General features: G+C 46.7%; 1 protein-coding gene across 3 annotated transcripts in view; it reads left to right on the top strand.

The window, feature by feature from the left end:
- KLHL5 (kelch like family member 5) overlaps positions 1-15706 on the top strand; it is a 148487-nt gene that overhangs the window by 64715 nt on the left and 68066 nt on the right. For all 3 annotated transcript variants that reach the window (XM_073561082.1, XM_073561083.1, XM_073561081.1), the window contains exon 4: positions 13457-13653. In XM_073561082.1, the coding sequence (XP_073417183.1) occupies positions 13457-13653 (197 nt within the window). The remainder of the gene's footprint in view (positions 1-13456; positions 13654-15706) is intronic.

Here is a 15706-nt window from a genome sequence, read left to right as displayed (position 1 = left end):
GATGGAGCTAGGGTGCCTGCACCGTCCTTGTTTCATATGGCCCCCCCCCTCCCCACTACCTGAGCTTGACGGCGGTGGATGGCCAGGGAGGGCTCCTGCAGTGGCGCAGGGCTGGAGCCCTTAGCTTCTCCCGGACAGCAGCAGAGACGGGCGTCCGGCATGGGCGGATCCGGTCCCAGCCTTGATTCTGGAGTCCGGCGGTTCTGCCCGCCCCCCAGGGCGGATAGTAAAAATCGAGCCCGCGGCTTCAGCCGGCGCTAGGCTGCGGCTGGAAGTCCCTGCCCCCGACATCGCGTCACGGCGGCCCCTCCCCCCCATAGCCTGGGCGGATGCCGAAGAAATTTAGGCCCCGACTTCAGGCCGAAGCTAGGCCGCAAAAGGAAGTACCGTCCGGGGGCCTGCCCGCAGTGCTGGCGCGCAGACTGAAGCGACGACTCACACGCTGAGGACGTAGGGGACACAGGACTGGGGTAAGTGCTGCCCCACAGAGAGGCCACGCTAACAGAAGCAAAGAGCGCCCTCCTCCGGCGGATGCCTGACAGGTACAGCATGTCAGGAAAAATCTAAGACGCATATGTTCTTATACGCTGCATGCATCTCCTGTCGGTCCGTTTTTCCGCGGGTGCAGACCAAGCGAGTATGCGAAGCCTGAGAGTCCGAACACGCTCAGGAGCCCTCCCCTGCGACTGAGCCCCGGAATTGGCGTTATCACTGTCTCAATTTATGGCGTCACTTATGAGAGCAATTGAGTCCCTTCGGGCCCCAGATAGGGGCAGGGACAGTGGCTCGCCTGTCTTAGAGGGATTCTCTACCTCACAAGTGCCTCCGGCCTGCAGGGGCTGCTCTCACTCCAGGCAGACCCGGAGGAAATGAACCCACACGGCGTCTCCTGGTCCATCCGGTGCCTCGGCATCCGTGAGGTCTGCTTCATGCTCCCCGTCACCAGCAGTTGATAGCGAGCAAGGCTCGGACTACGACTCGGACGTGCCCCTTGACCTAGATACGCCGGGTGGTCTCATAGAAGCCGTCAACCACACTCTGGGGATTGAAGATGAATCCACTCTGGATTTGGGCCATAAGGGGTCATTTAAGTGAGTCAAGCATCCCCATAGAGTATTTTGCACTCACCCTGAAATTGGGGACATAATGCAACGACATAGAGAACGGCCGGACAAGCAGTTCTCGGGTCATAAGGCACTCGAGGCGAAGTATCCTTTTACCCCGGATCTCCGTAAAAAGTGGACGGAATCCCCAACGGTGGATCCACCTGTGTCGCGCTTGGCTACAAAAACTCTGCTATCCGTACCTAGTGGTTCTTCTATTAAGGATCCCACTGATTGTCTCATAGAGAACTTGGCTCGCTCAGTGTTTGAGGCATCAGGATCAGCTCTCTCCCTCGTTCGCAGCAACGTGGGTAGCCAAGGCCATGGTCTTTTGGTCAGAATCATTGAATAGAGCCTTGCAAGGCATAGACCGACCAGCTGAAGTACCAGAAATCACAAATCGAATAGTCATGGTGGGGGACTACTTGATCAATGCGGTCAACTGCACGGCACTTGCGGCAGCAAATGCAATCTCCATTAGGAGAGCGCTATGGTTAAGGACGTGGCGGGCTGATTCAGCCTCAAAAAAGTCCTTGACAGCACTACCATACCAGTGTGGCCGCCTGTTCGGAGAGAAGTTGGATCAGCTCATCTCTGACTCCAGAGGAGGCAAGAGCGGTTTTCTTCCTCAACAAAAAGTTAAACGGCCGTTTCGTCACCAGTTTCAGGCGCATTTTCGGGCCTTTCGCAACCCCGGGTGGACTATGGCGGCTAATTTCGCCGCGTCAGGGCGCCCCACTCCAGAATAGGGACCGACAGGTCTCATATAGAGCCAACCCGTTGGGGAGGATGCGTACTAACCAGTCCAGATCGAGGGGATCCAGGTCCCAAAGATCTTCAGCCAAATTACTCGGGGCATTTGTCAGGCGGCACCAGCAAGGTACCAGAACTTAAGCACATGCTAAAAAGGAAGAAAAAAATGTTTATAAAATGGAAAGAGGGAGGCATATCTAAAGAAGAATATAATGCTGTCTGCAGAACCTGCAGGGCACAAATCAGATTATCTAAAGCTGAAAATGAATTGAGGCTTGCAAGAGATGTCAAAAGCAATAATAAAGGATTTTGGGGATATGTCAAAAGTAAAAGAAAAGTCAAAGATGCTATAGGATTTTTACAGGATGAAAATGATGAAATGGTAAGACAGGATGTTGAGAAGGCTGAACTTTTAAATTCCTATTTTGCATCTGTTTTCTCTCAGAAAGGAAATGTAACACCAACTGTTATTCACTGTCCTATTAAGGGAATAGAAAAATCCAGGATATCTATAAACAGAAAGATAGTGAGGAAACACTTAGCTAACCTAAATGAATTCAAGTCTCCAGGTCCAGATGAATTACACCCCAGAGTACTGAAGGAGATAGCAGAAGAAATTTTTGAACCCCTCTCCATAATCTTTGAAAATTCTTGGAGAACAGGAGAAGTGCCAGAAGACTGGAGAAGAGCAAATGTTGTTCCTATCTTCAAAAAGGGGAAGAAGGTGGACCCAGGCAACTATAGGCCGGTGAGTCTGACTTCTATACCAGGAAAGATCTTTGAACAAATTATTAAAACAACATGTATGTCAATACCTGGATAAGAATGAAGTGATCAAACAGAGTCAGCATGGGTTTGTAACTAATAAGTCATGTCAGACTAACTTAATTTCCTTCTATGACGGTATCACTGATTGGGTGGATCAAGGAAATGCTGTAGATATAGTATATCTTGACTTCAGCAAAGCATTTGACAAAGTCTCTCATACAATCCTTATTGAAAAAATGACTAAGTATGGAATGGACAAGGCAACTGTTAGGTGGATTCATAACTGGCTTAGTGATCGGACCCAAAGAGTGGTCGTAAATGGCTGCACATCCAGTTGGAAGAATGTCTCAAGTGGGGTACCACAGGGCTCTGTCCTGGGCCCTGTATTGTTCAACATCTTTATCAACGATTTAGATGAAGGAATTGAGGGTAATCTGATTAAATTTGCTGATGACGCAAAGCTAGGAGGGATAGCTAATACTAGAGAAGAGAGAGGGAGGATTCAAAAAGATTTAAATAAACTGGAGAAGTGGGCAGCAACTAACAGAATGGTTTTTAACAGGGAGAAATGCAAAGTACTACATCTGGGCAATAAAAATGAAAAAAGCATATATAGAATGGGAGGAATAGGGCTAAGTGACAGCACATGTGAAAAAGACTTGGGTATACTAATAGATCACAGACTGAATATGAGTCAACAGTGTGATGCAGCAGCAAAAAAGGCAAATGCAATTCTAGGATGTATTAACAGAAGCATACAGTCTAGATCACGTGAAGTCATTATTTCCCTCTACTCCTCTTTGGTCAGACCTCATCTGGAATATTGTGTCCAGTTTTGGGCACCACATTTTAAAAAAGACATCAACAAACTGGAGCAAGTTCAGAAAAGAGCGACCAGAATGGTGACCGGTCTGCAAACCCTGTCTTATGAGGAAAGGTTGCAGGATTTGGGAATGTTTAGTTTGCAAAAGAGAAGACTGAGAGGAGACTTAATAGCTGTCTACAAATATCTAAAGGGCTGTCACATTGTAGAAGGATCAACTTTATTCTCATTTGCACAAGGAAAGACTAGAAGCAATGGGATGAAACTGAATGGGAGGAGACACAGATTAGATATTAGAAAAAACTTTTTGACAGTTAGAGTGATCAATGAGTGGAACAGGCTGCCACGAGAAGTGGTGAGTTCTCCTTCAATGGAAGTCTTCAAACAGAGGCTGGACAGACATCTGACTGGGATGATTTAGCGAATCCTGCTTTGAGCAGGGGGTTGGACCAGATGGCCCAGGAGGTCCCTTCCAACTCTACGATTCTATGATTCTACTCCGGTTTGACCGCGCTTGGCTCGGTGTTGCACACGACACATAAGTGAGAGAGCTGGTGTCCACAGGGTACAAGATAGAATGTCAGGTACCCCCCAAGACGATTTTTTTTCTTTCCCGTCTTCCCAAAGTGGATACCTGGGCAGAGGCTCTACTAGTAGCCATCAATTCGCTAAGCCATAACGGAGTCATCATTCTGGTACCGGAAAACGAGGAGACTCAGGGCTTCTATTTCAATCTGTTTGCAGTCCCCAAAAATGACGGGACTGTCAGGCCTGTTTTGGAGCTAAAGCTCCTGAACAAATTCATCAGGATCAGACATTTCCGGATGGAGTCTCTCCGTTCAGTCATATTGGCAATGGGGCAGGGAGAGTACTTGGCCTCTATCGATAGCCAGGACACCTATCTACATATCCCCATTTTTCCTCCGCATCAAAGGTTTCTACGCTTCGCCATCAACAGTCTACGTTTTCAGTTTGCAGCGCTGCCCTTCGGGCTAGCCACTGCCCCCAGAGTGTTCACAAAGGTCATGGCAGTCCCCATGGCCATCCTGCACTCCCAGGGCATAATCGTATTCCCCTACTTAGACAATCTCTTGGTCAAGGGCCCATCAAGGCAGGCATGCGAGGATAGTGTCAGCATCATGCTAGATACTCTTGCCCGCTTAGGGTGGTTGGTCAATGTAAAGAAGTCATCCCTTGTTCCAGCTCAGAGAATTTCCTTTTTAGGGATGATCTTCGACACTTGCCGAGGGGTGGTAATTCTCCCTCAAGACAAGGCCCTAGCCCTCCGGCTCCGCCAACCAGTCCCTCACACCATCCGTTTCTGCATGAGGATTCTAGGAAAAATGGTGGCGGCGATGGAAGCGATCCCGTTCGCCCAGTTCCATCTTCGCCCCCTGCAACACGCCCTCTTGTCATCCTGGGACAAGAACTCATCCACGCTCGATCATCGGTGCCTCTCAGGTCAGACAGTCACTAGAGTGGTGGACAATCAGTTCCTTCCTTCTTCAGGGGAAACCCTTTCCCCCAGATCAGTGGCTGGTGGTCACAACCGACGCCAGCCTCCTCGGCTGGGGAGCGGTTTTTCACCACCACATGACCCAGGGATGGTGGTCACCGCAGGAGGCACGCCTCCCGATCAACTTGTTGGAGATACGGGCGATCCAGCTGATTCTGCAACGGTTTCATCACCTTTTAGCAGGCCACCCCATCCGGATTCAGTCGGACAACGCCATGGCGGTGGCTTACATAAATCACCAAGGGGGCACCCGCAGCAGGGCAACCATGCACGAGGTAGGGCACGTGCTTCGCTGGGACGAGAGGAACCGCACAGTGATATCGGCGGTCCACATCACGGGGGTAGAGAACTGGTAGGCACACTTCCTCAGCCGGCAGGGGCTTGCGTCCGGGGAATGGTCACTACACCCAGAGGTCTGTCAGCAGATTTGCCAACGGTGGGGAACACCGGATGTGAATCTGATGGCCTCCAGGGTGAACACCAAGGTGTCCGTATTTGTTGTTTGTTGCTCGGTCCCGGGAGCTGCAGACAATCGTCGTGGATGCGCTGGTTCTGCCAGGGAATCAGTTTCGCCTCCCATACCTATTTCCAATGCTGCCAGTACTTCCAAGGGTCATCAAGAAGATCAAGACAGAAGGGGTGCCAATGATTCTGCTGGCCCCAGACTGGCCTCGTCGGGCGTGGTACGCAGATCTAGTGCAGCTGCTCGTCAGCGTGCCATGGCGACTGCCAGAGCACCCAGATCTACTTTCTCAGGGGCTGATCTGACACGCGAACTCAGGGGCCCTGTGTTTGACGGCTTGGCCGTTGAATCTTGGATTCTGATGCAGGAGGGGTTTGGGCGCAAAGTGGTGGCTATGATGGTTAGCGCCCGGAAGCCTGCCTCAGCACGAATTTTCCACCACACCTGGAAGGTTTTCTCTGCATGGTGTCGAGGCAGCGGTTGTTCTCCACTGAGATTCTCCATCCCTAATATCTTGGCTTTTCTCCATTCTGGCCTAGACTCAGGCTTAGCCCCCAGTTCTCTCAGGAGACACATATCGGCTTTATCCGTCCTTTTTCAGCGCAGGATTGCTACCAACTTCCGGGTAAAGACTTTCATCCAGGGGGTCTCCCACTTGGTACCTCCCTATAAGTCACCTATGGACGCCTGGGACCTTAACCTTGTCCTAAGTGTTCTGCAGGAAGCTCCATTTGAGCCGCTACAGGATGTCTCTTTGTCACGCATTTTCTGGACGGTGGTGTTCCTGGTAGCTATAACATCAATCAGGCGGGTCTCTGAGCTGGCAGCGTTATCTTGCCAAGCCCCGTTTCTGACCTTTCACAAAGACAAGGTGGTTCTTAGACCAGCTCCTCCTTTTTTGCCAAGTCGTTTCCTCGTTTCACATTAATGAGGATATTGTCTTGCCCTCTTTTTGTCCAGCACCGGTACACCGTGTGGAGAAGGTCCTGCATACGTTAGACCTGGTGAGAGCACTCAGGAAGTACGTGTCACGGACGGCACCCTTTCGTCAGTCAGACGCGCTGTTCGTGCTCCCTGAAGGTCACAGGAAGGGACTCGCTGCCTCAAATTGACCATAGCCAGAAGGATTCGTTTGGCTATTCAGGAGTCCTACTGCATCAGAGGCGCGCCGATCCAGCAGGGATCAGAGCACACTCTATTCGGGCAGTGGGCGCCTCTTGGGCGCTTCAGCACCAGGCTTCGATGGAACAGTTTTGCAAGGCAGTATCCTGGTCCAGCCTGCACACGTTTACTAAACATTACAATATCCATACTAAGGCTTCAGGGGATGCGAGCCTGGGTAGAAGGATTCTCCAAGCAGCGGTGGCGCACCTTTAAACAGGAGGTGCAGGTAGCTTGGATCGGTGAGTCAGCTTCCCACCCAGGGACTGCTTTAGGACGTCCCACAGTACCTGTGTTCCCCAATGAGGCGAAGGAGTAACATGGATTTTTGTGATAGCTCACCGTAAAATCCTTTTCTCCGAGACGCTCATTGGGGGACACAGCACCCAGCCTGTTAGCCAAGTTGGCTTCTGTTGATTTAATTAATATGATCTCTGTATGAGATTAGGGTGGTTACTTTCTAGACATGTTGTTAACTGCATTAAGGATGATGTTGTCTGATTTTTGTATGATCTCCTGCTTTTGCACCAAACTGGTTTCCGCCCGCAATCGGGACGAGGGTGTATAGGGCGGAGGAGGAGCTAACCTCTTTTTTTCACTTAGTGTCAGCCTCCAGGCGGCAGTAGCATACACCCACAGTACCTGTGTCCCCCAATGAGCGTCTTGGAGAAAAGGATTTTACGGTGAGTTATCACAAAAATCCATGTTTCCTATACCTTGTGCATTGTGATAATGCCACTCAACAACTTACAATCACGGGCATCTTTCTGTAATCTACTATATAATCGTCTAATTCTGTCTGTTTGTAATGGAAATCCTGCGTCGCTGATTGGTCGCGGCCGGCCGCGACCAATCAGTGACAGGCGCAGTCCAGCCGCATATTGGCGCAGAATTCGAACGATGCACGTCACCGCTAGCCGCTGATCTCCCGACAGTTGCTGCGGGTCATCTCCTGCCGCACGGATTTGCCGCAATCAGCGATATTGGCGCGTAATTTTAAGGGGATCTGTCACCCCATTTTTGGCCTATCAGCTGCAGCCACTGCCATCAGGGGCTTATCTACAACATTCTGTAATGCTGTAGATAAGCCCCGATGAAACCTGAAAGATAAGAAAAAATAGATTATACTCACCCCGGCGTTCAGTCCGGTCTGATGGGTGTCGCTGTCCTGTCCGGCGCCTCCCATCTTGATATGATGACGTCCTCCTCCTTGCTTCTCCCTCGGCTCCTGCGCACGCGTTCTTTATTTGGCCCTGTTGAGGGCAGAGCAGAGTACTGCAGTGCGCAGTCGTCGGACCTCTCTGACCTTTCCCGGCGCCTCCGCACTGCAGTACTCTGCTCTGCCCTCAACAGGGCCGATAAAGTACGCATGTGCAGGAGCCGAGGGCCAGGCAAGGAAGACATCATTGTATGATGATGGGAGGCGCCGGACCGGAGCGCGACACCCACCACACCCGCCCCCCCGGTGAGTATAATCTAACGTGTTTTTCTTATTTTTCAGGTTTCATCGGGGACTTATCTACAGCATAACAGAATGCTGTAGATAAGCCCCTGATGGCGGTGTTCCCAGCTTATGGGGTAAAAATGGGGTGACAGATTCCCTTTAAATAAACTACATACATATTCTAGAATACCCGATGCGTTAGAATCGGGCCACCATCTAGTTTTAGCATAAAAACATAAGGTTTTCTAGGAGAAATGCTTACAGATTTGTGTCTGCTCATTACGTCTGACCCAGGCAAGAGCAGAGACGAGTAACGCTTGCTCAGCTGGCAGCTACGTCCTTAAAATCCATAGATAAAGCAGACTTCAGTCTAATGTTCATGGGGGCCTTAAAGTAATGCCGGGCATGCGCACCACCTCTCTATTCCATCTCTATGGGGTGGGGCTGCCAGAAAAAAAGTGGAAGACTGTATGTGGCTTTTTCTGGTGGTCTCTTTTGACGAATAAATGGAGTGATGAGGGCTTGACCGTCCACTGCTTCATTCACACGGGGCTCTGTAGATCCTTATTCTTGGGATTGATGGGCACACCCCCCAACAGTCAACAAATTATCACTTGTTCTATAGGTAGGTGACACTTTGAAGATTTGCACAGTTCAGACATGGAACCTGTACATGTCTTCATGCACATGTGATCACATTATCCCCAGACATGAAGTGACAAAAAGGGAAGCAATAACCTAATTAGGCCCAGAGGGGAATTATGTACGTAATGGCCTTTATGCCATTAACGTCTCTCAGCAGCTTACAGTTACCCCTTTGCTACACAGATACAGAACCAAGTGTATGATGCTCCCTGACATCAAATGAGAATTTTGCCCAGAATATTGCACTTATAGCATTAACGCCAAGCTAGTGCCCCCATAGACACTAGATGGCCATTGGCCGAATAATCATTCTGCTGAAAATCTTTCTTTCCAGACTCCCCCATACACTGATTTTTTTTTTTTTTTTATGATCGAGTCGCTGCCAGACTCCTCTCGTGGTTTGAAATTGGATGTTTGATCCTTTTTTCCCCCCCAGCGTTATCGGTCAGTGCAGAGTTGGGAAGCCCCCATTTACAAAAGACTGTCATCTAACGCCCATTATTTTGGCCAGTTTGGCTCATGTTATTTTAATGTGAATTTGGGACTTAAAGAGGTTGTTCAGTGACCAGTGAATAGGTGGTATCTTGCTGATTGGTTGGTGTCCATGCGTAAGCACCCGTGCTGATCTGTAGAATGAAGCACTTTCATCCCTGTGACAATATGGAGTAGCAGGTCAAATCCCAAACACCGCTCCATTCTCTATGGGGCTGGTGGATAAAGCTGACCACAGCAATCAGCAGCCTCTTAGGGAATAAAGTAGTCACGCATGATCACTGCCGCCAAATTCTAATGGGGATAAAACTTCCCATTCTACCAATCGGTGTAGGTCCCAGCATAGATTTAACTTGTGGATAGGTTTAACTTATTTTCACCAGACAATCCTTTTAAAGCTGGAGTCTAAAGAGATATCAAGATCCAAGCTAGCCCATGTCTTCTAGTTACTGTAATGATCATGACATATTGTATAGTTCCTTGGAAGTGCAAGGGATGTGATCACGCGCACCTTACCACCACCAGCCAAGAAACCTATTTTTCATAAGCCTAGGGGCAGGTGCAGACGACTGTGTATTTTCTCATCTGAGAGAATGGGGTCGATTATGCAAATCACAACCTGATCAAAGTCTGATAATTGCTTGATAAGAGGTTGATCACAGTGAGATCCGATTCTCTTGGATGAGAAGATGGAGAATAAAAATTTCTCTCCAATCTTCCCCATTCTGTCAGATCGTGAAAATCGGCCTGCACTCAGATGTTATCCGAATACAGTCCGATAGTTTCCACTGACTCATAAACTTGCATGGCCGAGTGTGATCCGAACATTGGATCAAACTCGAGCACGCAGAAATTTCTTTTGTCCTCGAACCGGCTTTTCCCAATGAAAAAATCTGACGTGCATGGCCCCTATAATAACATGGAGACCAGTGCTATCTGTCCAAACGACGGACAGCACTCGTCCTAATATTACAGTCGTCAGCTCTAAATAATAGTGTAGATCAGTAAGAGTGTTTTCAAGCTAGAATCAGTTTATGCCCACGGTCGAGCGTACAAAACAACCGAATCGAGTCTACGACAAAAATAGGTCAGGCAGCCTCGCATAACACAAACCTTGGCTTTGAATGCACCTGATTTCCCCAGCGGGATGCAGTGTGTGCGACATGCACATTATTGCTGTGTGTATCTTTTCATGGGTGGGTAAAAAAATGCCCATTTGCTGATATTTCCTTCCTTTATTAAGGTAAATGTTTTTTCGTTATTATTGTCTTTGTTATTTTAGAATACCTGTCACATCTTCTTAATGGTGTGACCTGCTTTACACCCTCCTGCTTTTAATCCATGTCCATTAAATCAGAGCTGGAGTTGCTGCGCAGCGATCCAGCTAATTTATTCTCCTGTGCTTTGATGCATAAATCTGAATAATAATCAACGAATGTAAATCAGGCAGCATCGAATATTGTCAGATCTTGTGCTTAAAAATAAAAATGATTTTTTTTTTCTCAGCTAGCTGACTTTTTTTTTTTTTTTTTAATTTCCCTTTAATTAAACCGTTCCATGTATAACTGTTGCTGATTTCTTACTTTATCACATAAGATAAAGTAGTTCCTTTTTTTATTTTTATTTTTTCAAATTCTGAACAACCGCTTTAAAAAAGAAAAGTGTCCGAGCTGGAAGTTTTTTGTTTTTTTTTTGTTTTTTTTTTAGTCCAGCAGAATTTTTACAGGACGAGAATATATGTAAAATGTAGGATCAAAAAAAATCAAGAATCACATTACGGCATGACCGCACCGTAAACACCGCTTCTGATCAGTGGTGAAATCATCCCCGCCAGTCAGACGGCTGCGGTTCCCACGTTGTCGAAAGACAGCGTGTGTGCTCAGCTGTGATCGGAGGTGTAAAGTTCACCTCCGGTCACTGGTGTCAGTGGATGGGACTATGGCTCCCATCATCCGACACCTGCTGTCGATAATAACAGCGATATTAGGAGCGGCTGATGGATGCATTCATTAACCAGCTCCTGCACTGTAAATAAATAATTTAAAAAATACCCAGCATGGGTTCCCCTGTATTTTTGATAACCAGCCAGGCAAAACTCACAGCTGGGGGCTACAACCCTCAGCTGTCAACTTCAACAAGGCTGGTTATCAAGAATAGAGTGGTCCCCACGATGTATTTTTTAATTATTTAAATAATTTTTTTAAAAAAACCGCGTGGGGTCCCCCCATTTTTGACAACCAGCCTTGCTAAAGCAGACAGGTGGGGGCTGGTATTCTCAGGCTGGTAAGGGGCCATGGATATGGCCCCCCCAGCCTAAAAATAGCAGCCCGCAGCTGCCCAGAAAAGGTACATCTATTAGATACGCCAATTCTGGCACTTTGCCCAGCTCTTCCCACTTGCCCTGTTACGGTGGAAAGTGGGGTTCAAATTTGTGGAGTTGATGTCACCTTTGTATTGTCAGGTGACATCAAGCCCACGCACTACTAATGAAGAGCCGTTTATAAGACACCCATCCATTACTAATTCTATAGTTGTATTGTAAATAAAGACACAGCAAGAATAAAATCTTTTATTAGCAATGAAACAAAACACAGTTTTTACTTTTTTATTTAAAAATAACAAACACAGTTATACTCACCTAACGCCTATTCCACCAAAGCCTTTTTCTTCTGTAATAAACCAAAAATAAAAAACAACAATATCCCTCACCTATCCGTCGTTCTGTCCCACGCCATAATCCATGCCTGGGGGAAAAAACAGTTTTCAACCTGGACGGTGTCAAGATGCGACCGTCCAGGCTGAGAGCCACTGGTGAATGAGCTGCTGCAAGTGCAGACTCGGTGACCGGCGGTGACATCATAGAGGTTACGTCCGGTCACAGAGGCTCCTTTCCCAGCTGGGCTGAACGGCGGTAACCTCTGTGAGATCCCCACTAGCACCATGAGCGTTTTTTTCTTATTAGCACAGTACTGTTATTGGTACAGTGCTTGTGAAAATAATTTTTAATCCATATGAAAATAAGAGGGTGGCATTGCACCCGTGGCATGGCCATGAGTTGAGTGCACTGTTATGCCCCTGCAGTTTGTGTCTTGGGGACTGCCTTAGCTTGTAATGGATAGCACTCGCTCTTAGAGCAAATGCTGCCGGTGTGTGTGCGCATGCACACTGATACTGCCTGGTTCCTCTTTGCTGATGCCGCTTGTGAACCAGAAAGTGTAAGAGATGGCATATGCAGAGAGCCAAGTAGATGTCCAGCCACTATGGGTGCACGCATGACCAGTATCCGTAATAGATTGTTCATTGCACATTGACTGCCATTGTTCTCTAAGTATGATGCGCTGCAGGCGAGGTCCTGTTTACACAGGATGACGCCCTGCAGTTGAGGTCCTGTTTACACAGGATGATGCGCTGCAGTCGAGGTCCTGTTTACACAGGATGATGCGCTGCTATCGAGATCCTGTTTACACAGGATGATGCGCTGCAGTCGAGGTCCTGTTTACACAGGATGACGCGCTGCAGTCGAGGTCCTGTTTGCAGAGGATGATGCGCTGCAGTCGACATCCTGTTTACACAGGATGATGCGCTGCAGTCGAGGTCCTGTTTACACAGGATGATGCGCTGCTATCGAGATCCTGTTTACACAGGATGATGCGCTGCAGTCGAGGTCCTGTTTACACAGGATGACGCGCTGCAGTCGAGGTCCTGTTTGCAGAGGATGATGCGCTGCAGTCGAGATCCTGTTTACACAGGAGGATGCGCTGCAGTCGACATCCTGTTTACGCAGGAGGATGCGCTGCAGTCGAGGTCCTGTTTACACAGGATGACGCACTGCTGTCGAGGGCCTTTTTACGCAGGATGATCTGCAGTCGCGGTCCTGTCTTTTGGGCAAATCAAAAGGTCATTTTATCTGACAAACGTGTGTTTTGCTCATTCATCGGGTTATTGACAGCCTGTTCAGATAGATGATCATGAAAGCAGTATTCCTATCAACACTCGTTTACAGTAATCATGCATTGTTAATGGACCTACTCTATGCTCCCCATATTGAACTTGTAAATGCTCTTTAAGTATCTTTTATGCATTTTCAGGAGGAATAAAGATGGAATGGCACATTTCTGAAATCGAAAAAATGCTCCACAATTTTTTCAAGTCAATAACGGAAACATAAAATGGAAATAACCCGCATCTGACAGATCTTATCAACTTCTAATGGGGACCAAAATTTTTTTGCTTCTAGAAGTTTTTTCAATGTATTGAGTTGTTTATAATGGTGATCTCCTCCCTGCAGGTCGCCTGGAACTAAAAGAAGACAACATTGAGAGCCTCCTGTCCACTGCTTGTCTTCTGCAGCTGTCTCAGGTTGTGGAGGCTTGCTGTAAGTTCTTGATGAAACAGCTTCACCCGTCCAACTGTCTGGGTATTCGTTCTTTTGCTGACGCTCAAGGATGTGCTGATTTACATAAAGTGGCCCATAATTATACAATGGTGAGTGTCCGTTACAAAAATGAAAATAAATAGGTCACGAGCCAAAACATACAAAGCATGCTAGAATTTAGCTGAGAGCTTGTAGCATTATTTGTGATTACATTACTAAGACTTCTGTCTGCAGGTGGCTTTCTTGCATGAAACTTTGAGCTATTCCCATTGAATGCAGTCTTGCAAAAACATAATTTTTTTTTCTTGTATCTTTGTGTTGTTTTTTTAATCTTTATTTCCCCTTTTGATACATCCAGTTTCCTCCTGCCTAGCCCTGCCTCTGATTTATTATCCAATCTAAGTATAGAGTTCACCTTATTCTTCTGTGCACTCTGCTACTGTTTAGTACCCTCTTGGCCGATTTTATCTTCTGCCATCTACATCGGTATAGCAAAGTGTGGTTTTACATCATTAGCTGATTTCTAGCAGAGCTCAAATATTCTACACTTCTTCATAATGGAAGTCCAGAGCTGTTTGTTGATGCATCTGACTAAACCGTTTTATGAAAATGCAAATACCGCTCTATTAATGTGTATGGCAGAGGATTATCTTCTCCTGTATGCATCAGTAGAGCAGCATTTGCAGTTTCACATCGCTGATCTCTCACCATTAGTCTTCGAACATCGCTCAATTAATAACAGCCTCTGTACAGTGGCATGGTAAAGTTTGGGCACCTTTGGTAAAAAATACTGTTGTTGTGAACCGTTAAACCAGTGGAAGATGAAATGATCTCGAAAAGGGCTAAGGATTTTCATCCATTCTTCCTTAGAAAATTTTTACAGCACTGTGAGATTCCTGGGTCATCTTGCATCCACTGCTATTTTGAAGTCTAGCCACAGATTCTCAATGATTTTCAGCCCCCTGTATACAGAGCCCCCTCACAATGCGTCACAAAGGCAACATTATTATTTTTAGAAGAGGCGCTCAGGAGACTTGATTACTTTTAAACGCTCAGGAAACGGGTTCTCCTTCCCAGAAAACGCGCGTTTTTGCTGCGATTTTTGATGCGTTTTTTTCCGTGCATCTTTTGGACTATAGGAAATAGCCAAAAACGCGGACCTAAGCGGAAATGAACATGCTGCGTTTTTTACCGCTAAGCGTTTCCTTAACGGTAAAAAACGCATCCATTGGCACAAAAAAGCCAAAATGCATTTAAATGAATGGGATGCTTCTTTTAAGCATTTTTGATGTGGTTTGACCCTGAAAAACGCATCAAAACGCTTAAAAAAAACGCTACATGGGCACTCAGCCTTAAGGGTGCAATAAGCAAAGCATTAATACTTTTTAAAGGGGTCTCAAGCGGCGTTATTATAGGGTTAGGAGACCTAATACTTGACTTACCAGTCTGACATCAGGATTAAGAAATCAATTGAATAATATAAAGAATGTTTATTACGAAAGTTGGTGACAGATTCCCTTTAAAATACATTTTCTGCATTGAATCTCATGTTTCTATAGAAACAATGAAGTAGAAGAGAATCTTATATAATCCTACCTATTTCTGGAGCAGTTGCGTAATATGTAAAGCAGTTAACATATGTGCTGATAAAATATTCTAATGTCTTATTACTTTTCATTGGTGCCTTGATCTTAGATTTGTATATCGGCTCAGTCCTCGTTTTGTGTTTTGATTATTTTGATGACAGAAGGGTAGAATAAATGGCTGATGTTCATGTATGCAATGATCGGCCACCTGCTTAGTTGTAATTACAGCTGGTACCGTCAGTTCAGGGCCAGAACTTTGGAAATGGCAAATTGTTCCGGAAATCGGCATGGAAATATATAACTGGCATGTCCCTATGGAACACTGTGCTCATGGCGCATACCTCTACCTCTTATTCTATCTCCCTTTCTGTCCATCTGTTAAATAAGCAGACTATGCAGACATGCAGCAATGCCAAGATCATAGAAAAAAATCTCTAGCACTATACCATAATTTTCTTACAGATTACCTGTCCTTTCACACAAAACTTGTAGAAAAGCTTTGATTGCACATAAGTCTAATACAGTCATGGCCAAAAGTGCCGGTACCCTTGAAATTGTCCCAGAAAATTAAGTATTT

The sequence above is a fragment of the Dendrobates tinctorius genome, unplaced genomic scaffold (genome assembly GCF_039654945.1).
Source record: "Dendrobates tinctorius isolate UK_male_01 unplaced genomic scaffold, ASM3965494v1 ptg000314l, whole genome shotgun sequence".
NCBI classification, from domain to species: domain Eukaryota; kingdom Metazoa; phylum Chordata; class Amphibia; order Anura; family Dendrobatidae; genus Dendrobates; species Dendrobates tinctorius.
The sequence above is the reverse complement of the archived record's forward strand: the minus strand, read 5'-3'. Positions and strand labels throughout refer to the sequence as shown.